Here is a 27,219-nt window from a genome sequence, read left to right as displayed (position 1 = left end):
GTGACCACTAGGTGGTGCTGTTTTCACATTTAACACTAAAGAAGCCAGCACAATGTTTACAGCCCATGCCTGTGCTGGTTGTGAAGAGGTGTTTGCGTGTGTGTGTGTATGTGTGTGTGTGTATATGTGTGTGTATATATATATATATATGTGTGTGTGTGTGCGCGCGTGCATGCATGCATTAGTGTGTGTGTGCAAGCTCGGAAATGGATGAAAATCAAGTCATCAAACTGAAACAAACCATTTATTTTTAAAGTTTTTATTCTTAAAAATGACTTGTGATTGACTTTGGGATTGCTTTACAAGTGGCAATCTTGACATACATAACATAGTTCCTGTTGCCTCCTACCTAGCTCCAACTTCTAGATATACTGTATAACATTATCAACTATAGAGATCAACAAGCTGTCTGGTACGCTATCTATCAATGCTCTAAAGATCATTCTAGATCAACATAGAGAATCTAAAAGCTGCTAAGAGGGATTTGTATATATTAATATCAATATGGATTATTATTGCATAGGATAATAGCCATGCTATACACAATACACACTTTTATTTCAGTTAAACACAGCAGTCAGAATAATTAGGAGGAGTTGTTACAATTACATACTAAATTAACTTTATAGAGACCTTTTTTTATTTCCATGATTTTTCCAAAATGTAAGTGCATCTCATGAATGAATATCCTTCATATTACTACATGTATTGTTATATAAGGTGGTTGGATACATACAGTACATGTTAAATATAGGAATTTTCAATCAAATTCAAAAAGACAGGGACATTGCAAAGCCCTTACTAAAATGCGAAACCAGATGTGATCTGATAACATATGAATAAATAAGTAATCGAGCTATAAAATGGTATGCAGCAGAATGATAAACTGTACCGATCTACTGTCATACCAGATTAGAAGTGGTGGCGGGCAGGTGGGGGGGGTTCCTCCCTTTTTACATTGCAAAGTCTTTAGCTCCTCATAGTCAACACAAATAGTGATTCTCTATTATCTAAGTAAACAAAAAAAAACAAGTCTGAGTCCCAAGTGACACCCTATTCCATATCATTCCATTCACATTCAAATCTGGACTTTGAAACCATTTCCACTCCTTTGTCTTTAATCCGGGGGCCTGGTTTAGACCTGGAACACCAGGTAGGACAGATGCATTAACAGGTAGAAAAACCGAAGAAGAAAAAAAGCATCAGTTCAACAGAGGTTGTATGATGAGATTTGAATACTCCTGCCCTATAGAGTGCAGTACTTTTGACCAGAGACCTTTGGGGGGCGGGGGGACTATATAGGGAAAAAGAGTGTCATTTGGGACACAAACCCAAAAAGCCATGTCATGTCTGGACCAAACAGAAAGTTAGAGTACCTTGCATGCATGACTTCAGAATTGAGTAAAAATCGGGAAAAATGATAAGAATTTGATCAGAATAAATAATCAAATCAAAACAATCAATAAACAGCGACAATCAATAACTGCATGCAGCAAACAATGGTTATAATGCTTCCATAGACACTTCGTAAATCATTCATAATGTTATGGGATCACGTTCATTGATCACATTCTTCACCCTTGTCACACGATAGCTAGATAATCAAAATCAGAAGGCATGCCTCGTCATACAATACAGACATTTACAGTAGCTCCTCCCTCCTCTTCTTCTTCTACGTCGTTGTATTCGGTAGATAAATTCTTATTAACACATTTCTATAAATCCCTTTTCCTGGTTACCTTCATATGGTCGATACATACATGTATAATATGTTATTATCTGTGGAAGGAAAACCAGGAAGTCAGTCATTAGCGTGTTAGTTAAATTGCTTAGGTTGTAATGACACCATGATTGGGGATAATTCCATTTGAATTCAGTCCATTAAGTTCACTTCCTGGATTTATTGAAATGGAATTGACCCCACAACCCTGGCTGTTGCATTCCACTTTCAGGGGTCATTTCATGCATAATATAGAACTATCTGTCAGTGTATAATATAGAACTATCTGTCAGTGTATAATATAGAACTATCTGTCAGTGTATAATATAGAACTATCTGTCAGTGTATAATATAGAACTATCTGTCAGTGTATAATATAGAACTATCTGTCAGTCTATAATATAGAACTATCTGTCAGTGTATAATATAGAACTATCTGTCAGTGTATAATATAGAACTATCTGTCAGTGTATAATATAGAACTATCTGTCAGTGTACAATATAGAACTATCTGTCAGTGTACAATATAGAACTATCTGTCAGTGTACAATATAGAACTATCTGTCAGTGTACAATATAGAACTATCTGTCAGTGTATAATATAGAACTATCTGTCAGTGTATAATATAGAACTATCTGTCAGTGTATAATATAGAACTATCTGTCAGTGTATAATATAGAACTATCTGTCAGTGTATAATATAGAACTATCTGTCAGTCTATAATATAGAACTATCTGTCAGTGTATAATATAGAACTATCTGTCAGTCTATAATATAGAACTATCTGTCAGTGTATAATATAGAACTATCTGTCAGTGTATAATATAGAACTATCTGTCAGTGTATAATATAGAACTATCTGTCAGTGTACAATATAGAACTATCTGTCAGTGTATAATATAGAACTATCTGTCAGTTTATAATATATAACTAAGAACAGGCTCGATTTGTCGGGGCATGGACTCGACAAAGCGTTCCACACAGGGACGCTGGCCCGTGTTGACCAATACTTCTCACAGTTGTGTCAAGTTGGTTGAATGTCCTTTGGGTGGCGGACCATTCTTGATACACACAGGAAACTGTTGAGTGTGAAAAACCCAGCAGGCTTCCAGTTCTTGACTCACTCAAACCGGTGCGCCTGGAACCTACTACCATACCCCGTTTAAAGGCACTTGAATCTTTTGTCTTGCCCATTCACCCTTTGAATGGAACACAGACACAATCCATGTCTCAGTTGTCCCAAGGCTCAACAATCCTTCTTTAACCCCGTCTCCTCCCCTTCATCTACACTGATTTCATGGGATTTAACAGGTGACATCAATAAGGGATTATAGCTTTCACCTGGATTCACCTGGTCAGTCTGTTGTGGACAGAGAAGGCGTTCTTATTGTTTAGTCCACTCAGTGTTCATCTATCGGTCAGTGGTATTGATGAGATTACATCTATCTGTCAGTGGTATTGATGAGATTACATCTATCGGTCAGTGGTATTGATGAGATTACATCTATCTGTCAGTGGTATTGATGAGATTACATCTATCGGTCAGTGGTATTGATGAGATTACATCTATCGGTCAGTGGTATTGATGAGATTACATCTATCGGTCAGTGGTATTGATGAGATTACATCTATCGGTCAGTGGTATTGATGAGATTACATCTATCTGTCAGTGGTATTGATGAGATTACATCTATCTGTCAGTGGTATTGATGAGATTACATCTATCGGTCAGTGGTATTGATGAGATTACATCTATCTGTCGGTGGTATTGGTGAGATTACATCTATCTGTCAGTGGTATTGATGAGATTACATCTATCTGTCGGTGGTATTGGTGAGATTACATCTATCGGTCAGTGGTATTGGTGAGATTACATCTATCTGTCAGTGGTATTGATGAGATTACATCTATCTGTCGGTGGTATTGGTGAGATTACATCTATCGGTCAGTGGTATTGATGAGATTACATCTATCGGTCAGTGGTATTGATGAGATTACATCTATCGGTCAGTGGTATTGGTGAGATTACATCTATCTATCAGTGATATTGATGAGATGCAATGTGGTCACAGGTTTATTGATAAAGTAGACTAGCTTTGTTTTTCAATATTGATCTCCTGTACAACATGTGGCTATCTGTGGTGATTAACAGGTTATTCATAACATACTGTAGCTACATGATGCAGTAAACAACAACAACATACAACTGGGTAAACAGATCATATGTATCAAGCTTCTCAGATTAGGAGTGCTGAACTAGGATCAGCCCCCCCTCCCCCTCCCTCCATGTGTGTGATCCTATTAATTGTGTTCTGTAAGCAAAAACGATCCTGAATCAGATGCTTGATGCTTTAATTTCTTATCTTGGAATTACCAATAAAAAAATCAAACTTACCAGTGTTCTCAGTTTGTGTTCCTCTGACGAAGGTTCTTGTCTTTGTGATTGTTGGTGGAGTTAGTTTTCCTTCAATAGGATAAACACACGTTAGACTGGGATACCATCAAAATAATTCTACTGTAATGCACCTTATTGCTGATCACAAATATTACATCTACTGATCATTCAATGGGGTAGAACCCTACAACTACTGATCATTCAAAAGGGGTTAGAACCCTACATCTACTGATAATTCAAAATGGTTAGAACCCTACATCTACTGATCATTCAAAATGGTTCGAACCCTACATCTACTGATCATTCAAAATGGTTAGAACCCTACATCTACTGATCATTCAAAAGGGTTAGAACCCTACATCTACTGATCAGTCAAAAGGGTTAGAACATTACATCTACTGATCATTAAAAGGGGTTAGAACCCTACATCTATTGATCATTCAAAAGGGTTAGAACCCTACATCTACTGATCATTCAAAATTGTTAGAACCCTACATCTACTGATCATTAAAAAGGGTTAGAACCCTACATCTACTGATCATTCAAAATTGTTAGAACCCTACATCTACTGATCATTAAAAAGGGTTAGAACCCTACATCTACTGATCATTAAAAAGGGTTAGAACCTTACAACTACTGATCAGTCAAAAGTTGTTTTTCAAGCATGCCGTATGGATGACTCAGAGGCATTGTTGCTGTCAATTAGGAACATTGGAATTTGAAGATCAATTTCAGTTTACTTTCTGAATTCAAATAGAATTGAGCCTAACCCTGATTTACAGTAGTGTACAGAAACAGGTACATCACGGAAATACTAGAGTAAAACACCATACATAGACTTCTAACTAAATAAATGATTGTAACATAGATGTACTTACATTGGTCCAGCTGGTTCGTCATCTGATGCACAAAGGGAAAACATAGAGAATTGAAGACAAATTAAGAAAATGGTGCACGCTGATGGTGAAATGGCAATTTGTTATGGTAGAAAGTATGTCTAAAAATAAGCAATGTGTTTCGGTGGTAATATGACTGTAACATCTTGCCTGGTTGGAGGCTTGGTCGAACGATGTTCAAAGACAGTTCTGCGTGTTCCATAGTTCCATCATTTTGGAATTGAACTTAGTTCCATAGGTGGAATTAAAAGGGCAATTTCACATATTCACAATCTGCAGCACCACTCCAACATTAACATACAGTGTGTGAAAATGGAGCGTTTTTACGTTTTGTAGTAGTAAAAAAGAAACCTCTCCTCTCTGACTCAGAGGGGTTGGGTTAAATGCAGAAGACACATTTCAGTTGACTAGGTATCCCCCTGTCCCTTTCCCTCTCTCATTTTAGCTACAAAACATAGAAACACGCCATTTTCACATATGTTGATGTTGGGGGTGGTGCTGGAGATGATGAATATGAAGTTGAAACATTTTCTATATGTCCCTTTAAATTCCATATGTGGAATTCAGTTCAATTCCATAAGTGAATGAACTAAACTGAACCTCGTAACCATGCTGATGGAATGGAAGCTCAGATAAAGAAATTAAATAGAGAATAGAACCTATGCTGAATGGAAGCCATCTTAAAACTTAGCGTTAGGACGGACAAATCACGGTAGCAATTAACACCAAATGCAGTCAAAAAGAGCAATAAAACCAACAAGAACCATGGGATGACAAAGTGATTATGAAATTCAAGCAGAGCAGATGCAAGTTTAAAATTCACTTTTTGTTACAAACATACCGTAATCATGCATAGGCAGACAGACTACGCACAAAAGTCTATTCACGAACTGCCATTGAAATTGACCAGCACAGAGAAAACAATTGTTGTTCTGTGAGGCTAAATCGGCAGTGCATGGTGCTTGCAAAGCCAAGGAGTGTGGGTTCGATTCCTGCTGGGGCTACCAATACGAAAAAATGTACATACACATGACTGTAAGTCACTTTTTATTAAACCGTCTGCTACATGGCATGTAATTATATTATATTAACTGACTCTTTACAAAAGGTATATATGCTTCTAGCATAAACTAGAGAATACAAAACATTCAAAACTGAAGGTGACCTTGAAGGTGACCTTGGCACAATACACCATTTGGTTTGTTTATGTAAGCTCAGTCTTTGACTGAGAAACGCCATAGAGAAGTAGCCTAAGCAGCAAGTTAAGATGCATTACACTCTTAAGGTTCTAAAGAAAACCCAGTGACCAAAACGAGCGATATGACCAGATGACAACCAAAATATGACGTCTTGATGACATCTTGATGCCGTCAATAAAAAAATAACATATTTACAGAGACTGTTTAGTTGTAAACTGGTAATATGACAACCTTTCCAAAAACAAAAATCAGTTTACAACCAGAAAATTACGTCTGTTTGACATCTTGTGCCAAATTTTGCCCACTGTGGACAGATGCATGTAGATAATGTTGTGTGAATATGTCCTGGGGTCAGATTTGCTGTCTTGGCCAATATCCTATGGTACAACAACCCATAGGAGTTAGCTGAACAACACAAACAGCTCTTGGGCCAGGCATAGTATGTTATAGATGCTGATTGAAACTCAAGAGGCATGCAGGAGTCTCTCACTTACCAAACATAGGTTGGGTTATGCAATTTGGGAAAGAGGCGGGGAAAATATTACACAGTAATACCCTACTTGTATACTCTAAACTTGTCTTAGCAATGCTAATATATATTAACTAAGGATGTGTGTGTGTGTGTGTGTGTGTGTTAGGCCAGCTGGGACGATGTTAGGACAGCTGGGATGATGTTAGGACAACTGGAACGATGGTAGGCCAGCTGGGACGATGTTAGACTAGCTGGGACGATGGTAGGACAGCTGGGACGATGTTAGGCCAACTGGAACGATGGTAGGCCAACTGGGACGATGTTAGGCCAGCTGGGACGATGTTAGGCCAGCTGGGACGATGTTAGGCCAGCTGGGACGATATTAGGCCAGCTGGGACGATGTTAGGCCAGCTGGGACAATGTTAGGCCAGCTGGGACAATGTTAGGCCAGCTGGGACAATGTTAGGCCAGCTGGGACGATGTTAGACTAGCTGGGACGATGGAAAACCAGTTGGGACGATGTTAGACTAGCTGGGACGATGTATAACCAGCTGGGACGATGTTAGACTAGCTGGGACGATGTAAAACCAGCTGGGACGATGTTAGGCCAGCTGGGACGATGGTAGACTAGCTGGGACGATGTTAGGCCAGCTGGGACGATGTTAGGCCAGCTGGGACAATGTATAACCAGCTGGGACGATGTTAGGCCAGCTGGGACGATGTAAAATATGCTGGGACGATGTTAGATCACCTGGGACGATGTAAAACAAGATGAGGCAAAGGTAGGCCAGCTGGGACGATGGTAGGCCAGCTGGAACGATGGTAGGCCAGCTGGAACGATGGTAGGCCAACTGGGACGATGGTAGGCCAGCTGGGACGATGTTATGCCAGCTGGGACGATGTTAGGCAGGCTGGGACGATGTAAAATATGCTGGGATTATGTTAGATCACCTGGGACAATGTAAAACAAGATGGGACAATGTTAGGCCAGCTGGGACGATGTTATGCCAGCTGGGACGATGTTAGGCAAACTGGGACGATGTAAAACAAGCTGGGACAATGTTAGGCCAACTGGGACGATGTTATGCCAGCTGGGACGATGTTAGGCCAGCTGGGACGATGTTAGGCCAGCTGGGACGATGTTAGGCCAACTGGGACGATGTTAGGCCAACTGGGACGATGTTAGGCCAACTGGGACGATGTTAGGCCAACTGGGCCAGCTGGCCAACTGATGATTAGGCCACCTGGGACGATGTTAGGCCAGCTGGGACGATGTTAGGCCAGCTGGGACGATGTTAGGCCAGCTGGGACGATGTTAGGCCAGCTGGGACGATGTTAGGCCAGCTGGGGCGATGTTAGGCCAGCTGGGGCGATGTTAGGCCAGCTGGGGCGATGTTAGGCCAGCTGGGGTGATGTTAGGCCAGCTGGGGCGATGTTCGGCCAGCTGGGACGATGTTCGGCCAGCTGGGACGATGTTAGGCCAGCTGGGACGATGTTAGGCCAGCTGGGACGATGTTAGCAAGGTAGTAGTGGTAACAATGTGGAACACATGTCCCTGCTCACTGTGGGTTAATAGGAGGGTAAACACCTGGTCACTGTGGCTTAATAGGAGGGTAAACCCTGGACACTGTGGGTTAATAGGAGGGTAAACACCTGGTCACTGTGGCTTAATAGGAGGGTAAACCCTGGACACTGTGGCTTAATAGGAGGGTAAACCCTGGACACTGTGGGTTAATAGGAGGGTAAACACCTGGTCACTGTGGCTTAATAGGAGGGTAAACCCTGGACACTGTGGGTTAATAGGAGGGTAAACACCTGGTCACTGTGGGTTAATAGGAGGGTAAACCCTGGACACTGTGGGTTAATAGGAGGGTAAACCCTGGACACTGTGGGTTAATAGGAGGGTAAACCCTGGACACCGTGGGTTAATAGGAGGGTAAACCCTGGACACTGTGGGTTAATAGGAGGGTAAACCCTGGACACCGTGGGTTAATAGGAGGGTAAACCCTGGTGGGTTAATAGGAGGGTAAACCCTGGACACCGTGGGTTAATAGGAGGGTAAACCCTGGACACCGTGGGTTAATAGGAGGTAAACCCTAAACCCTGGACACCGTGGGTTAATAGGAGGGTAAACCCTGGACACTGTGGGTTAATAGGAGGGTAAACCCTGAACACTGTGGGTTAATAGGAGGGTAAACCCTGAACACCGTGGGTTAATAGGAGGGTAAACCCTAAACCCTGAACCTGCTGTGGGTTTATAGGAGGGTAAACCCTGGACACCGTGGGTTAATAGGAGGGTGAACCCTGAACACCGTGGGTTAATAGGAGGGTAAACCCTGAACACCGTGGGTTAATAGGAGGGTAAACCCTGAACACTGTGGGTTAATAGGAGGGTGAACCCTGGACACCGTGGGTTAATAGGAGGGTAAACCCTGGTCACCGTGGGTTAATGGGAGGGTGAACCCTGGACACCGTGGGTTAATAGGAGGGTAAACCCTGGACAAACCCTGGACACCGTGGGTTAATAGGAGGGTAAACCCTGGACACTGTGGGTTAATAGGAGGGTAAACCCTGGACACCGTGGGTTAATAGGAGGGTAAACCCTGGACACGTGGGTTAATAGGAGGGTAAACCCTGGAACACTGTGGGTTAATAGGAGGGTGAACCCTGGACACTGTGGGTTAATAGGAGGGGTAAACCCTGGACCGTGGGTTAATAGGAGGGTAAACCCTGGTCACTGTGGGTTAATAGGAGAGTAAACCCTGGTCACTGTGGGTTAATAGGAGGGTAAACCCTGGACACTGTGGGTTAATGTAAACCCTGGACACTGTGGGTTAATAGGAGGGTAAACCCTGGTCACTGTGGGTTAATAGGAGGGTAAACCCTGGTCACTGTGGGTTAATAGGAGGGTAAACCCTGGACACTGTGGGTTAATAGGAGGGTAAACCCTGGACACTGTGGGTTAATAGTGGTAAACCCTGAACACTGTGGGTTAATAACCCTGGACACTGTGGGTTAATAAACCCTGGACACTGTGGGTTAATAAACCCTGGACACTGTGGGTTAATAGGAGGGTAAACCCTGGACACCGTGGGTTAACTGTGGGTTAGTAACCCTGGAGGGTAAACCCTGGACACTGTGGGTTAATAGGTCAGGGTAAACCCTGGACACCGTGGGTTAATAGGAGGGTAAACCCTGAACACTGTGGGTTAATAGGAGGGTAAACCCTGGACACCGTGGGTTAATCACTGTGGGTTAATAGAACCCTGGACACCGTGGGTTAATAGGAGAGTAAACCCTGAACACTGTGGGTTAATAGGAGGGTAAACCCTGGACACCGTGGGTTAATAGGAGGGTAAACCCTGGACACATGGGTTAATAGGAGGGTAAACCCTGGACACCGTGGGTTAATAGGAGGGTAAACCCTGAACACCGTGGGTTAATAGGAGGGTAAACCCTGGACACCGTGGGTTAATAGGAGGGTAAACCCTGGACACTGTGGGTTAATAGGAGGGTAAACCCTGAACACCGTGGGTTAATAGGAGGGTAAACCCTGGACACCGTGGGTTAATAGTAGGGTAAACCCTAAACCCTGAACCTGCTGTGGGTTAATAGGAGGGTAAACCCTGGACACCGTGGGTTAATAGGAGGGTAAACCCTGGACACCGTGGGTTAATAGGAGGGTAAACCCTGGACACCGTGGGTTAATAGGAGGGTGAACCCTGGACACCGTGGGTTAATAGGAGGGTGAACCCTGGACACCGTGGGTTAATAGGAGGGTAAACCCTGAACACCGTGGGTTAATAGGAGGGTAAACCCTGGACACCGTGGGTTAATAGGAGGGTAAACCCTGGACACCGTGGGTTAATAGGAGGGTAAACCCTGGACACCGTGGGTTAATAGGAGGGTAAACCCTGGACCCACCGTGGGTTAATAGTAGGGTAAACCCTAAACCCTAGGAGGTAAACCCTGGACACTGTGGGAACCTGGACACTGTGGGTTAATAGGAGGGTAAACCCTGGACACCGTGGGTTAATAGGAGGGGGAACCCTGGACACCGTGGGTTAATAGGAGGGTAAACCCTGGACACTGTGGGTTAATAGGAGGGTAAACCCTGGACACCGTGGGTTAATAGGAGGGTGAACCCTGGACACCGTGGGTTAATAGGAGGGTAAACCCTGGACACCGTGGGTTAATAGGAGGGTAAACCCTGAACACCTGTGGGTTAATAGGAGGGTAAACCCTGGACACCGTGGGTTAATAGGAGGGTGAACCCTGGACACCGTGGGTTAATAGGAGGGTAAACCCTGGACACCGTGGGTTAATAGGAGGGTAAACCCTGGACACTGTGGGTTAATAGGAGGGTAAACCCTGGACACTGTGGGTTAATAGGAGGGTAAACCCTGAACACCTGTGGGTTAATAGGAGGGTAAACCCTGGACACCGTGGGTTAATAGGAGGGTAAACCCTGAACACCGTGGGTTAATAGGAGGGTAAACCCTGGACACCGTGGGTTAATAGGAGGGTAAACCCTGGACACCGTGGGTTAATAGGAGGGTAAACCCTGAACACCGTGGGTTAATAGGAGGGTAAACCCTGGACACCGTGGGTTAATAGGAGGGTAAACCCTGAACACCGTGGGTTAATAGGAGGGTAAACCCTGAACACCGTGGGTTAATAGGAGGGTAAACCCTGGACACTGTGGGTTAATAGGAGGGTAAACCCTGGACACCGTGGGTTAATAGGAGGGTAAACCCTGGACACTGTGGGTTAATAGGAGGGTAAACCCTGGACACCGTGGGTTAATAGGAGGGTAAACCCTGAACACCGTGGGTTAATAGGAGGGTAAACCCTGGACACCGTGGGTTAATAGCAGGGTAAACCCTGAGCCTGCTGTGGGTAAACTAAAATGACTTGGGTTAGCCCTCCACTACATCACTGGTTGTTAGGTCAACAGCTGGTTGGCAAAGATTCACATATACAGAGAGAACTACAGTATGTTTTCAAAATGTAGCATTGAAGAACGGCGACTATTGTTTTTCTCCACTTTGAAAACAATGAACTACTTGAAATGGCTATCTGCAAACTATACTTGACCACAAAAACAATAAAAACATCAAAATGAGAACAAACCACAAATCAAAATGGTCGCCATGACTGATATGGTCTCAGACTCCTCACTCACCGTCTTGTATGTCGTCTGGCTTCTTGCGTTTTTCATAGACCACGATGATGATGACCAGGATAATGACCTCGGCCAGGACGCCCAGCAGAGGCCAAAGCCAGGCCAGGTAGCTCCGGACCCGCAGTACAGACACCACGGACGAGGTGCCGATCATGTTGGTGGCGTTACACTGGTACTCCCCCGGGTCGGAGCCGATGTCCAGGTTGATGATGCTCAGCTCAGTGTAGTTGTCTTTGTTGTTAATGAAGAAACGGCCGGAGGAGTTTTCAATGTCCTGGGGGGCGAGGGGGGAGGGGGAGAAGAGAAAGACAAGGGTGGGAGGGCAGAGAGAAAAATAGAGAAGTGATTATGGTATGTGTGTGTGTGTGTGTGTGTGTGTGTGTGTGTGTGTGTGTGTGTGTGTGTGTGTGTGTGTGTGTGTGTGTGTGTGTGTGTGTGTGTGTGTGTGTGTGTGTGTGTGTGTGTGTGTGTGTGTGTGTGTGTGTGTGCGCGCAAGTGTGCCAATGTCTGGGGGAAGAAAAACCACAACAACACCACCACAACAACCACCACAACCACCACAACAACCACCACAACAACCACAACAACCACCACAACAACCACCACCACAACCACAACAACCACAACAACCACCACCACAACCACAACCACCACCACAACAACCACAACAACCATCACAACAACCACAACCACCACAACAACCACCACAACAACCACCACATCAACAACCACAACCACCACAACAACCACCACCACAACCACAACAACCACCACCACCACAACCACAACAACCACCACCACAACAACCACAACAACCATCACAACAACCACAACCACCACAACAACCACCACAACAACCACCACATCAACAACCACAACCACCACAACAACCACAACAACCACAACAACAACCACCACAACAACAGCCACAACCACCACCACCACCACAACAATCACCACAACAACTACCACCACTACCACAACTACCACAACTACCACCACCACAACCACAACCACAACAACCTCAACAACATCAACCACCACAACAAAAACTACAACAACCATCACCACAACAACAGACTCAACAACCACCACAAAAACATAAAAACAACCACCACAACAACCACCACCACCACCACCACAAGACGTACCGCGTAGAACCCATTGTCCAGTTTGTGCCAGGTCCAGATAGGGTAGGGGTAGCCAGTGGCCTTACAGTAGAGGAGGGCCTTCTGGCCCTCGTTCTTATTGTCACTACGCTTGTGGCCTGTGATGTCAGGAACAGCTGGAATGAGGGCACAACCAAATTAAAACAAAGTCAATCAAAAACAAGGAATTCAATGATAACTTTTACTAATAATACAATGTTATCACATAAAAAAGTCTCAGGGCTAGTGTTCCAAATGGTGTATTTATTTTGAAAAGGGCCCACCGGGCTCTCTGGTCAAATGTAGTGCAATATATAGGGAATAGGGTTCTATAGGGCTCTGGTCTAAAGTAGTGCACTATATAGGGAATAGGGTTCTATAGGGTCTAAAGTAGTATATAGGGAATAGGGTTCTATAGGGCTCTGGTCTAAAGTAGTGCACTATATAGGGAATAGGGTTCTATAGGGCTCTGGTCAAAAGTAGTGCACTATATAGGGAATAGGGTGCCACTGGGGAGGCATAGTGCACTATATAGGCTTTTCATTTTGAATTCTGTCAATACAGGAAGTAAACTGAAACTATGGAGTGCCCTATTAGATATATACATTCACAGGACAGATTATTAGGTACACCAGCCTGTTCACGAAAATCGATTCGCTCCTACAGACAGTGAGTCGCGTGGCCGTTGCTTGCTATATAAAGCAGGCAGACAGGCATCCAGGCATTCAGTTACTGTTTGATTGAACATCAGAATGGACAAAACGAGTGACCTAAGTGACGTTGAGCAGTTCCAGGCGCACCGGTTCAAGTATCTCAGAAACGGACGATCCCTCCTGGGCTTTTCACACACGACAGTGTCTAACGGTTTACTGAGAACGGTGAGACAAACAACAAACATCCAGTCGGCGGCTGTCCCGTAGCTGAAAACAGCTTGTTGATGAGAGGTCGAAGGAGAACGGCAAGAATGGTGCACGCTAACAGGCCCGCCTACAAACAGACCAATAACAGTGCAGTACAACAGTGGCGTGAAGAACGGCATCTCCTGAATGCTCAACTCGTCGGGATGGGTTGTTGCAGCAGACGACCACACCGGGTTCCACTCCTATCAGCATAAAAACAACAAGAAGTGGCTTCAGTGGGCACGAGACCACCAACACAGGGCAACTGAGGAGTGGGAAAACATTGTCTGGTCTGACGAATCATGGTTCCTGTTGCATCATGCTGATGGCAGAGTCAGGATTTGGCGTAAACAGCAAGAATCCATGGACCCATCATGCCTGGTGTCAATGGTACATACAGGCTGGTGGTGGTGGTGTACTGGTGTGGGGAACGATACCAATTGAGCTACGAATGTTTACGACACCATGTAGAATCAATGCCCCAAATAATTCAGGTTGTTCTGGAGCATCCCATTACTACGCCTACATTATTTCCTGGGTTAGTTGCCCAGATCTGATGACACAACCTTAAAATTGGTACATTCCGATTTTTACATCAACAAATAAAAACTAAGAGAAACAATGAAACTCAATAAAATTATCTTTCACAAAAATGTTGGTATAATTGTCCCATACAATAATCTGTCAATTTAATTTTCTGTTGCCAAATGTTTTTTTGCTTTGTTATATACACAATGTGATTTTCTGGATTTTTTTCCCCTCATTTTGTCTGTCATAGTTGAAGTGTACCTATGATGAAAATTACAGGCCTCTCTCATCTTTTTAAGTGGGAGAACTTGCACAATTGGTGGCTGACTAAATACTTTTTTTGCCCCACATATATATATATATATATATAAAATTTGCTGACCCCACTGCAATTCCCCCGTGACCCCACTAGGGGTTGCAACCCGACTGTGAATACCACTGCCTTTGTGTAATGATCAGCCTTTGCTCGATCTTGCAGACGTACACTCTCTGCTATCACTTTGTGTTGTATACAGACTACAGTTATTGTATACAGACTACAGTTATTGTATACAGACTATAGTTATTATATACAGACTACAGTTATTGTATACAGACTACAGTTATTGTATACAGACTACAGTTATTGTATACAGACTACAGTTATTGTATACAGACTACAGTTATTGTATACAGACTACAGTTATTGTATACAGACTACAGTTATTGTCAACAGAATACAGCTATTGTATACGACAACAGTGAGATTACAGTTATTGTATACAGACTATAGCTACACGACAACTGTTATTGTATACAGACTATAGTTATTATATAAAGAATAGTTATTATCAACAGAATATAGCTATTGTCAACAGAATACAGCTATTGTATACGACAACAGTGATTGTATAAGACTACAGTTATTGTATACAGACTACAGTGATTGTATATAGACTACAGTGATTGTATATAGACTACAGTGATTGTATATAGACTACAGTTATTGTATACAGACTACAGTGATTGTATATAGACTACAGTTATTGTATATAGACTACAGTTATTGTATATAGACTACAGTTATTGTATATACAGACTACAGTTATTGTATGCGGTCTACAGTTCAGTTTCAGTGAGAGTTAACCACCTTGATACTAGTAACATTTGTAAAGGAATTACTTCTCATCTCTGAAATCTCTGTGTGAATAAATACATACAGTGGGGAGAACAAGTATTTGATACACTGCCAGTTTGCAGGTTTTCCTACTTACAAAGCATGTAGAGGTCTGTAATTTTTTATCATAGACACATCTCAAGGTCCTGGAGTGGCCCAGCCAGTCTCCAGACCTGAACCCAATAGAACATCTTTGGAGGGAGCTGAAAGTCCGTATTGCCCAGCGACAGCCCCGAAACCTGAAGGATCTGGAGGAGGTCTGTATGGAGGAGTGGGCCAAAAGCCAAAAGCCCTGCTGCAGTGTGTGCAAACCTGGTCAAGAACTACAGGAAATGTATGATCTCTGTAATTGCAAACAAAGGTTTCTGTACCATATATTAAGTTCTGCTTTTCTGATGTATCAAATACTTATGTCATGCAATAAAATGCTAATTAATTACATTAAAAAATCATACAATGTGATTTTCTGGATTTTTGTTTTAGATTCCGTCTCTCACAGTTGAAGTGTACCTACGATAAGAAATTACAGACCTCTCCATGCTTTGTAAGTTGGAAAACCTGCAAAATCAGCAGTGTATCAAATACTTGTTCTCCCCACTGTATTGTGGCATCCATTTACCAGTTACATCGTTTTTACATTTTTGTCATTGAGCAGACACTTATCCAAAGAGACTTACGGGAGCAATTATGGTTAAGTGGCTTGCTCAAGGGCACATCGACAGATTTATCACATAGTTGGCTCGGGGATTCAAACCAATTACCTTTTGGTTACTGCCAGTGAAACAAGCTAGGGCTTCTCTGATTCTGATGCAGAGTGGATGGATAGAGCTTTACAGTAATCCTCCAATCAGACAGACCAGCCACCATCTGCTACCTCTGAGCTGTCCCTCTACTGGTTAGATAGAACCTGTAGATAGGCTGCCATTTGGAACGCAGCGACAATTCAGATCACTACAAGGCCTTCACATGACAGACCAGAGAGGTCAAAGGCTTATGTGGTAGATAGGTTAACGTGTCAACTCAAAACAACAAGTAGATATTCAACGCTGGTTGGGAGTCGTAGCCTGCTGTCGTCTACATTTAAACTTGATGGAGTCTTTGGCAGAAGGAGGTCATATCAAAAGGGCCTCTACTGTGTCATATCGAAGGGCCTCTACTGTGCCGCATCGAAGGGCCTCTACTGTGTGCCGCATCGAAGGGCCTCTACTGTGTCGCACCGAAGGGCCTCTATCGCATCGAAGGGCCTCTACTGTGTCATATCGAAGGGCCTCTACTGTGCCGCACCGAAGGGCCTCTACTGTGCCGCACCGAAGGGCCTCTACTGTGCCGCACCGAAGGGCCTCTACTGTGCCGCACCGAAGGGCCTCCACTGTGTCGCATCGAAGGGCCTCCACTGTGTCGCATCGAAGGGCCTCCACTGTGTCGCATCGAAGGGCCTCCACTGTGTCGCATCGAAGGGCCTCCACTGTGTCGCACCGAAGGGCCTCCACTGTGTCGCACCGAAGGGCCTCTACTGTGTCGCACCGAAGGGCCTCCACTGTGTCGCACCGAAGGGCCTCTACTGTGTCGCATCGAAGGGCCTCTACTGTGTCGCATCGAAGGGCCTCTACTGTGTCGCATCGAAGGGCCTCTACTGTGTCGCATCGAAGGGCCTCTACTGTGTCGCATCGAAGGGCCTCTACTGTGTCGCATCGAAGGGCCTCTACTGTGTCGCCGAAGGGCCTCTACTGTGCACCGCCTCTACTGTGTGCATCGAAGGGCACCGAAGGGCCTCTACTGTGTCGCACCGAAGGGCCTCTACTGTGTCGCACCGAAGGGCCTCTACTGTGTCGCACCCGAAGGGCCTCTACTGTGTCGCACCGAAGGGCCTCCACTGTGTCGCATCGAAGGGCCTCAACTGTGCCTCCACTGTGTCGCATTGAAGGGCCTCTACTGTGTCGCACCGAAGGGCCTCTACTGTGTCGCACCGAAGGGCCTCTACTGTGTCGCACCGAAGGGCCTCTACTGTGTCGCACCGAAGGGCCTCTACTGTGTCGCACCGAAGGGCCTCTACTGTGTCGCACCGAAGGGCCTCTACTTAGACGCACCGAAGGGCCTCTACTGTGCCGCACCGAAGGGCCTCTACTGTGTCGCACCGAAGGGCCTCTACTGTGTCGCACCGAAGGGCCTCTACTGTGTCGCACCGAAGGGCCTCTACTGTGTCGCACCGAAGGGCCTCTACTGTGTCGCACCGAAGGGCCTCTACTGTGTCGCACCGAAGGGCCTCTACTGTGTCGCACCGAAGGGCCTCTACTGTGTCGCACCGAAGGGCCTCTACTGTGTCGCACCGAAGGGCCTCTACTGTGTCGCACCGAAGGGCCTCTACTGTGTCGCATCGAAGGGCCTCTACTGTGTCGCATAGAAGGGCCTCCACTGTGTCGCACCGAAGGGCCTCTACTGTGTCGCATCGAAGGGCCTCCACTGTGTCATATCGAAGGGCCTCTACTGTAATGGAAGTCCGGATATGATACTGCTCTTTGATATGACTTTTCATCTCAGTGGTGGTGTTGGCAGGGGGGGGGGTCCTATCGAAGGTGTCATTTCTAGGATGATATGACAGTGCTGTTTAAAGATGACACATAAATGTGGCCATGGGCAGTCTATTAGGTCATCATAGCATCCTTGAACAGTTCATGTGAATGATTCATGTGAATGATTCATCAGTCTCGGATCAATCATAGTCATTGCTATTCAACACTGGTGGGTGGGAGTCGTACTGTACCTTTAATCTCGATGGTGGCGTTAGCAGGAGGAGCCATTTTAAAGGTGTAGACACACATGTACTCCCCTGCATCCTCTCCTCTGGGCTTCTTCAAGCTATATTTACACAAAACAAACACCACAAAACAATCAATCCTCTAGTTTAAACAGTGTTTAGTTTAACAGTGTTCAGTTCTACTGTGTTCTGTTCTGCTGTACAGTATTTAGTTCTACTGTGTTCTGTTCTACGGTGTTCTGTTCTATGGTGTTCTGTTCTACGGTGTTCTGTTCTACGGTATTTAGTTCTACTGTGTTCTGTTCTACGGTATTTAGTTCTACTGTGTTCTGTTCTACGGTGTTCTGTTCTACGGTGTTCTGTTCTACGGTGTTCTGTTCTACGGTGTTCTGTTCTACTGTGTTCTGTTCTACGGTGTTTTGTTCTACTGTGTTAGGTTCTACAGTATTTAGTTCTACTGTGTTCGGTTCTACAGTATTTAGTTCTACTGTGTTCGGTTCTACAGTATTTAGTTCTACTGTGTTCGGTTCTACAGTATTTAGTTCTACTGTGTTCGGTTCTACAGTATTTAGTTCTACTGTGTTCGGTTCTACAGTATTTAGTTCTACTGTGTTCGGTTCTACAGTATTTAGTTCTACAGTGTTCAGACCTACAGTATTTCGTTCTACTGTGTTGAGATATACAGTATTCAGTTCTACTGTGTTCAGATCTACAGTATTTAGTTCTACTGTGTTCGGTTCTACAGTATTTAGTTCTACTGTGTTCGGTTCTACAGTATTTAGTTCTACTGTGTTCGGTTCTACAGTATTTAGTTCTACTGTGTTCGGTTCTACAGTATTTAGTTCTACTATGTTCAGATGTACAGTATTTAGTTCTACTGTGTTCAGATCTACAGTATTTAGTTCTACTGTGTTCAGACCTAGAGTATTTAGTTCTACTGTGTTCAGACATACAGTATTTAGTTCTACTGTGTTCAGACCTAGAGTATTTAGTTCTACTGTGTTCAGACCTAGAGTATTTAGTTCTACTGTGTTCAGACCTAGAGTATTTAGTTCTACTGTGTTCAGACCTAGAGTATTTAGTTCTACTGTGTTCAGACCTACAGTATTTAGTTCTACTGTGTTCAGACCTAGAGTATTTAGTTCTACTGTGTTCAGACCTACAGTATTTAGTTCTAACTATGAAAGGCACTCTGATGTCAGAGGCATTACCTGCGTCCAATAATCGCTCGTTTTTTGGGAAATAATTATTGTCGCTGTCTGATGAAAACCTCTTATCTCCAAAACAGATCATCCATGTTTTCACATTAATGAACATACAATTATGAAACTTCAGAAGTTATTCTGAATAAATATTATTGGTCCAAGTGCCATGAAATGTACAACGTAGAGTGGAGTTACTGCTTTCAATACATGTAAACAATTAGCAGAACTCCCATTAGATCCTATTAGATCTCCCAATTTAGCCCAACACATATACAATCCAATGCTTGTATATGTGTAGGGGGCAGATTGTATATGTGTAGGGGGCAGATTGTATATGTGTAGGGGGCAGATTGTATATGTGTAGGGGGCAGATTGTATATTTGTAGGGGGCAGATTGTATATGTGTAGGGGGCAGATTGTACTGTGTTCTGTCTACGGGTTCAGATTGTATATGTGTAGGGGGCAGATTGTATATGTGTAAGGGGGCAGATTGTATATGTGTAGGGGGCAGATTGTATATGTGTAGGGGGCAGATTGTATATGTGTAGGGGGCAGATTGTATATGTGTAGGGGACAGATTGTATATGTGTAGGGGGCAGATTGTATATGTGTAGGGGGCAGAGATTGTAGGGGACAGATATATGTGTAGGGGGCAGATTGTATATGTGTAGGGGGCAGGGGCAGATTGTATATGTGTAGGGGGCAGACTGTATATGTGTAGGGGGCAGACTGTACATTGTATATGTGTAGGGGGCAGACTGTACATGTGTAGGGGGCAGACTGTACATGTGTAGGGGGCAGACTGTACATGTGTAGGGGGCAGACTGTACATGTGTAGGGGGCAGATATGTACATGTGTAGGGGGCAGACTGTATATGTGTAGGGGGCAGATTGTATATGTGTAGGGGGCAGATTGTATATGTGTAGGGGGCAGATTGTATATGTGTAGGGGGCAGATTGTATATGTGTAGGGGGCAGATTGTATATGTGTATGTGGGGGCAGATTGTATATGTGTAGGGGGCAGAATGTATATGTGTATGTGTAGGGGCAGATTGTATATAGGGGGCAGATTGAATATGTGGGGGCAGATTGTATATGTGTTGGGGGCAGATTGTATATGTGTAGGGGGCAGATTGTATATGTGTAGGGGGCAGATTGTATATGTGTAGGGGGCAGATTGTATATGTGTAGGGGGCAGATTGTATATGTGTAGGGGGCAGATTGTATATGTGTATATGATTGTAGGGGGCAGATTGTATATGTGTAGGGGGCAGATTGTATATGTGTAGGGGGCAGATTGTATATGTGTAGGGGGCAGTATATGTGTTGTATATGTGTAGGGGGCAGATTGTATATGTGTAGTGGGGCAAATTGTATATGTGTAGGGGGCAGATTGTATATGTGTAGGGGGCAGATTGTATATGTGTAGGGGGCAGATTGTATATGTGTAGGGGCAGATTGTATATGTATATGTGGGGGCAGATTGTATATGTGTAGGGGCAGATTGTATATGTGTAGGGGGCAGATTGTATATGTGTAGGGGGCAGATTGTATATGTGGGGGGCAGATTGTATATGTGTAGGGGGCAGATTGTATATGTGTAGGGGGCAGATTGTATATGTGTAGGGGGCAGATTGTATATGTGTAGGGGGCAGATTGTATATGTATATGTGTATGTGGGGGCAGATTGTATATGTGTAGGGGCAGATTGTATATGTGTAGGGGGCAGATTGTATATGTGTAGGGGGCAGATTGTATATGTGTAGGGGGCAGATTGTATATGTGTAGGGGGCAGATTGTATATGTGTAGGGGGCAGATTGTATATGTGTAGGGGGCAGATTGTATATGTGTAGGGGGCAGATTGTATATGTGTAGGGGGCAGATTGTATATGTGTAGGGGGCAGATTGTATATGTGTAGGGGGCAGATTGATTGTATATGTGTAGGGGGCAGATTGTATATGTGTAGGGGGCAGATTGTATATGTGTTGTATATGTGTAGGGGGCAGAATGTATATGTGTAGGGGCAGATTGTATATGTGTATATGTGGGGCAGATTGTATATGTGTAGGGGGCAGATTGTATATGTGTAGGGGGCAGATTGTATATGTGTAGGGGGCAGATTGTATATGTGGGGGCAGATTGTATATGTGTTGGGGCAGATTGTATATGTGTAGGGGGCAGAATGTATATGTGTAGGGGGCAGATTGTATATGTGTAGGGGGCAGATTGTATATGTGTAGGGGCAGATTGTATATGTGTAGGGGGCAGATTGTATATGTGTAGGGGGCAGATTGTATATGTGTAGGGGGCAGATTGTATATGTGTAGGGGGCAGATTGTATATGTGTAGGGGGCAGATTGTATATGTGTAGGGGCAGATACAGATCCAGCAGGTGTATCTCACTGATCATCCCTAAAGCCAACACCTCATTTGGCCGCCTTTCGTTCCAGTACTCTGCTGCCTGTGACTGGAACGAATTGCAAAAATCGCTGAAGTTGGAGACTTTTATCTCCCTCACCAACTTCAAACATCTGCTATCTGAGCAGCTAACCGATCGCTGCAGCTGTTCATAGTCTATCGGTAAATAGCCCACCCAATTTACCTACCTCATCCCCATACTGTTTATATTTATGTACTTTTCTGCTCTTTTGCACACCAATATCTCTACCTGTACATGACCATCTGATAATTTATCACTCCAGTGTTAATCTGCAAAATTTTAATTATTCGCCTCCCTCCTCATGCCTTTTCCACACAATGTATATAGACTCTTTTTTCTACTGTGTTATTGACTTGTTAATTGTTCACTCCATGTGTAACTCTGTGTTGTCTGTTCACACTGCTTTGCTTAATCTTGGCCAGGTCGCAGTTGTAAATGAGAACTTGTTCTCAACTTGCCTACCTGGTTAAATAAAGATGAAATAAAATAAAATAAAAAATACTTCAGGAGAAAGGAAGACACGGAGTGTAGACGAGGTTCGGGTTGATGGGATTGGTTAAGGTTAGGGCCAGGGTTCGGGTTGATGGGATTGGTTAAGGTTAGGGCCAGGGTTCGGGTTGATGGGATTGGTTAAGGTTAGGGCCAGGGTTCTGGGTGTTAGATGGGGTTCTGGGTGTTAGATGGGGTTAAGGTTAGGGCCAGGGTTCTGGGTGTTAGATGGGGACATGGGTGTTAGTATGGGGTTGGTGAGGGCCTTTGGGTCCTCCCCATTCTTCATAGAAATGGGGTTGTGGGCTGTTAGTTGCACTGCAGTGTTAGGGCAGGGCTGTAGTGATTAGATGGGGTGATATGGGTGTTGATTGGGGTTGAAACACCAACAAGACACTTCCAATAGTCAATTCCATTTCAATACAGTCAATTCCTTGAAAAATGAGGAGAATTTGAATTAGAATTTCAGTGGATGGAAGGTTCTGAAAGACCAATAAGACACCAGGGTTAGGGTCAGTTCCATTTCAAATCAGTTGGGGTCAATTCCACTTCAAATTGTTTCCTCATTTTTCTCCTTTTTGTTTCATTTAAATGGGTTTAAGGTTAGGGCCAGGGTCCTGGGTGTTAGATGGGGTTCATTTAAAATTACTTGAAAAGCAATGAGGACAATTTAATTGTGATTTCAGTGTACTTCCTGAATTGACTGAATTGAAATGGAATTGACCCCAACCCTGATAGAGACATCACACAGGCTTGTGTTGTGACAGTTGGGTGGTGATCTCTCTCAGTATTCTAACCTGTGTTGTGACAGCTGGGCCAGGGTCCTGGGTCTCAGATTCTAACCTGTGTTGTGACCGATGGGTGGTGTTAGGGCCAGTATTCTAACCTGTGTTGTGACAGCTGGGTGGGTTCTGGGTGTGACAGATGGGGTATTCTAACCTGTGTTGTGACAGCTGGGTGGGTTCTAGATGAGTATTCTAACCTGTGTTGTGACAGCTGGGTTGATGTTCTCTCCAGGGTTCTAACCTGTGTGTTAGCTGGGTGGTGTTCTCAGTATTCTAACCTGTGTTGTGACAGCTGGTTGGTGTTCTCTCTCAGTATTCTAACCTGTGTTGTGACAGCTGGGTGGTGTTCTCTGATGGGATTATTCTAACCTGTGTTGTGACAGCTGGGTGGTGTTCTGTTCAGTATTCTAACCTGTGTTGATGACATTGGGTAAGTTCTCTTCAGTATTCTAACCTGTGTTGTGACAGCTGGGTGGTGGCCAGTATTCTAACCTGTGTTGTGACAGCTGGGTGGTGTTCTCTGATAGTATTCTAACCTGTGTTGTGACAGCTGGGTGGTGTCTTAGTATTCTAACCTGTGTTGTGACATTGGTTGGTGTTCTCTCTCAGGGTTCTAACCTGTGTTGTGACAGCTGGGTGGTGCCAGTATTTCTGGGTGTTAGATGGGTGTTCGGGTTGATTCTAACCTGTGTTGTGACAGCTGGGTGGTGCCAGTATTCTGGGTGTTAGACAGCTGGGTGGTGTTGATCAGTATTCTAACCTGTGTTGTGACAGCTGGGTGGTGGGGTTCGGTATTTGATGGGATTGTGACAGCTGGGTGGGCTCAGGGTTCTGGGTGTTGTGACAGCTGGGTGGTGTTGATCAGTATTCTAACCTGTGTTGTGACAGCTGGGTGGGTTCTCAGTATTCTAGACCTGTGTTGTGGCTTGATGGGATTGGTCTCAGTATTCTAGGGCCAGGGTTCTCAGTATTCTAACCTGGTGTTAGATGGGGTTCGGGTTGATGGGATTGGTGACAGTTGGTGCCAGTATTCTCTGGGTGACAGCTGGGTGGTGTTCGGGTTGATAGGATTCTAACCTGTGTTGTGACAGCTGGGTTCTGGGTGTTAGTATTCTAACCTGTGTTGTGACAGCTGGGTGGTGAGGGCCAGTATTTCTGTGGTGACAGCTGGGTGGTGTTCTCTTGTATTCTAACCTGTGTTGTGACAGCTGGGTGGTGGTTCTCAGTATTTAGACCTGGGTTGTGACAGCTGAGTGGTGTTTCTTCAGTTATTTCTGTGTTGTGACAGCTGGGTGGTGTTCTCTCTCAGTATTTCTGGGTGACAGATGTGGTGTTCTCTTGTATTCTAACCTGTGTTGTGACAGCTGGGTGGGTTCTGGGTGTTAGATGGGGTAACCTGTGTTGTGACAGCTGGGATTGGTTGGTTAGGGCCAGTATTCTGGGTGTTGTGATGCTGGGTTGGTGTTGATGGTATTCTAAGTGTTGGGCCAGGGTGGGTTCTGGGTGTTAGATTCTACCCGGGTTGATGGGATTGGTTGGTTAGGGCTCAGTATTCTAACCTGTGTTGTGACAGCTGGGTGATGGGATTGGTCTCAGTATTCTAACCTGTGTTCTGACAGCTGGATGGTGTTCATACTAGTATTCTAACCTGTGTTGTGACTCGCTGGGTGGGTCTCTTTAGTATTCTAACCTGTGTTGTGACCCCATTCTTCATCTCAGTATTCTAACCTGTGTTGTGACAGCTGAGTGGTGCTCAGTATTCTACCCTGTGTTGTGACAGCTGGGTGGTGTTCTCTCAGTATTCTAACCTGTGTTGTGACAGCTGGGTGGTGTTCTCTCTCAGTATTCTAACCTGTGTTGTGACAGCTGGGTGGTGTTCCATCTCAGTATTCTAACCTTGTTTGAAGCTGGGTGGTTTGAATTAGTATTCTAACCTGTGTTGTGATGGAAGGTTCTCAGTATTCTAACCTGTGTTGTGACAGCTGGGTGGTGTTCTCCAGTATTCTAACCTGTGTTGTGACAGCTGGGTGGTGTTCTCTTCAGTATTCCTCTTTGTTTGACAGCTTTTCTCCTTTTATGTATTCTAACCTGTGTTGTGACAGCTGGGTTGTGATTTCTGTACTTCCTGTATTCTAACCTGTGTTGTGACAGCTGGGTGGTGAGATTCTAACCTGTGTTGTGACAGCTGGGTGGTGTTCTCTCTCAGTATTCTAACCTGTGTTGTGACAGCTGGGTGGTGTTCTCTCTCTTAGTATTCTAACCTGTGTTGTGACAGCTGGGTGGTGTTCTCTCTCTCAGTATTCTAACCTGTGTTGTGACAGCTGGGTGGTGTTCTCTCTCAGTATTCTAACCTGTGTTGTGTGTGGTGTTCTCTCTCTCAGTATTCTAACCTGTGTTGTGGCTGGGTGTTCTCTCTCAGTATTCTAACCTGTGTTGTGACAGCTGGGTGGTGTTCTCTCTCAGTATTCTAACCTGTGTTGTGACAGCTGGGTGGTGTTCTCTCTCAGTATTCTAACCTGTGTTGTGACAGCTGGGTGGTGTTCTCTCTCAGTATTCTAACCTGTGTTGTGACAGCTGGGTGGTGTTCTCTCTCTTAGTATTCTAACCTGTGTTGTGACAGCTGGGTGGTGTTCTCTCTCAGTATTCTAACCTGTGTTGTGACAGCTGGGTGGTGTTCTCTCTCAGTATTCTAACCTGTGTTGTGACAGCTGGGTGGTGTTCTCTCTCAGTATTCTAACCTGTGTTGTGACAGCTGGGTGGTGTTCTCTCTCAGTATTCTAACCTGTGTTGTGACAGCTGGGTGGTGTTCTCTCTCAGTATTCTAACCGGTGTGGGTTTGAGGTGGTGCATCGGGACGATATGAACAAAGACTTCATTTATTGTCATACAACGCTGATTAGAAAGAACATAGATAAGCATGGGAAATGTTACAACTGTGTGATGAGACATCTGCTGAGCTTTTCTGTATCAATATTCTTACGATTGAATACAAATGTTAGTTTTCAAACAATTATCAGTACATTATGCATGTACTGTAGCACCTACATACTTACCTCATACTACTAAATGACCCTGTAGTTCACGCTGGACACGTATAATGAGTAGGCTATAGACAGATGTAGGATCTTAATTTGAGCCAGTTTGCCACAGCAGGAAAATAATCCTGCAGCAACAGGAAATGTGAATTATTATGTGGATAATAATTATTGGACATTTTTGTAGTGGGTTAATACATTTTTTTCCGAAAGGGAAAATAAAGTTTAAAAAAAAATGTCACAATGGAAATGACAAACTGCAGAAGCCTTTTTTAAAACTCAAAAACACTACAAGTTTTAAATGTCCTGCAGTTCCGGAAAGTTCTCCTGCAACAGGGTGATCAAATTCAGATCCTAAATCTTTATTAGTACTTTCCCATAACAGATCAGTACATACACACATACACTCTGGGTGTCTATAACTGGTGCAGGCCTATACCTCCAATGATTGCAATAGGCATTCAGTAATTCAGCTTAGAAGCTTGTAGAGTTAACATTCTCAAGTAGGGGTTCGAGGTTAGCGGTCAGGGGTCTGGGTAGTGATTTAAAGCCGGGGTTTGATAGGTTTCTAACAGGAAGTAAATATACAGGACATGCCTCTCTCTCTCTACATATGTATATCTCTGTCCAAACCCATGTAGAGCGTAGTTCACTACAGCTCATACTGAAAGCTGGTGACGAATTAAAATTTAACTCAATTCAAAAGAAATCTGAAAGACAACAAAAAAAGGGAATTCAACAAGAAATACATGTGAGATGATGGGTAGATTAAAATAACTTAAAAAGTTTTAGACAAAGTAGAAAATTGAGGAAGTTAAAGATCTCTGGGTTAGTTTGAATCTACAAGAGGTGCCGGGTTCTGTGGACATGGCAGGAGGGGTCTCTGCAGAACACTGTGGGCTTATGG

The 27,219-nt window shown here is 44.2% G+C and overlaps 1 protein-coding gene across 1 annotated transcript in view; it reads right to left on the bottom strand.

Annotated features, from left to right (window-relative positions):
* Positions 1-243: 243 nt before the first annotated feature.
* LOC135509784 (neuroplastin-like) overlaps positions 244-27,219 on the bottom strand; it is an 80,487-nt gene continuing 53,511 nt past the window's right edge. The window contains exons 3-11 of the mRNA XM_064930684.1: positions 25,324-25,348; positions 22,810-22,856; positions 20,347-20,384; positions 18,362-18,497; positions 13,021-13,154; positions 11,870-12,143; positions 4,996-5,017; positions 4,118-4,186; positions 244-1,779 (exon numbers count right to left, since the gene is read on the bottom strand). Of these exons, the coding sequence (XP_064786756.1) occupies positions 4,126-4,186; positions 4,996-5,017; positions 11,870-12,143; positions 13,021-13,154; positions 18,362-18,497; positions 20,347-20,384; positions 22,810-22,856; positions 25,324-25,348 (737 nt within the window). The 3' untranslated portion in view covers positions 244-1,779; positions 4,118-4,125. The remainder of the gene's footprint in view (positions 1,780-4,117; positions 4,187-4,995; positions 5,018-11,869; positions 12,144-13,020; positions 13,155-18,361; positions 18,498-20,346; positions 20,385-22,809; positions 22,857-25,323; positions 25,349-27,219) is intronic.

Source organism: Oncorhynchus masou, chromosome 22 (assembly GCF_036934945.1).
Source record: "Oncorhynchus masou masou isolate Uvic2021 chromosome 22, UVic_Omas_1.1, whole genome shotgun sequence".
In the NCBI taxonomy this organism is placed as follows: domain Eukaryota; kingdom Metazoa; phylum Chordata; class Actinopteri; order Salmoniformes; family Salmonidae; genus Oncorhynchus; species Oncorhynchus masou.
This window is presented reverse-complemented; position numbering and strand designations above follow the sequence as displayed.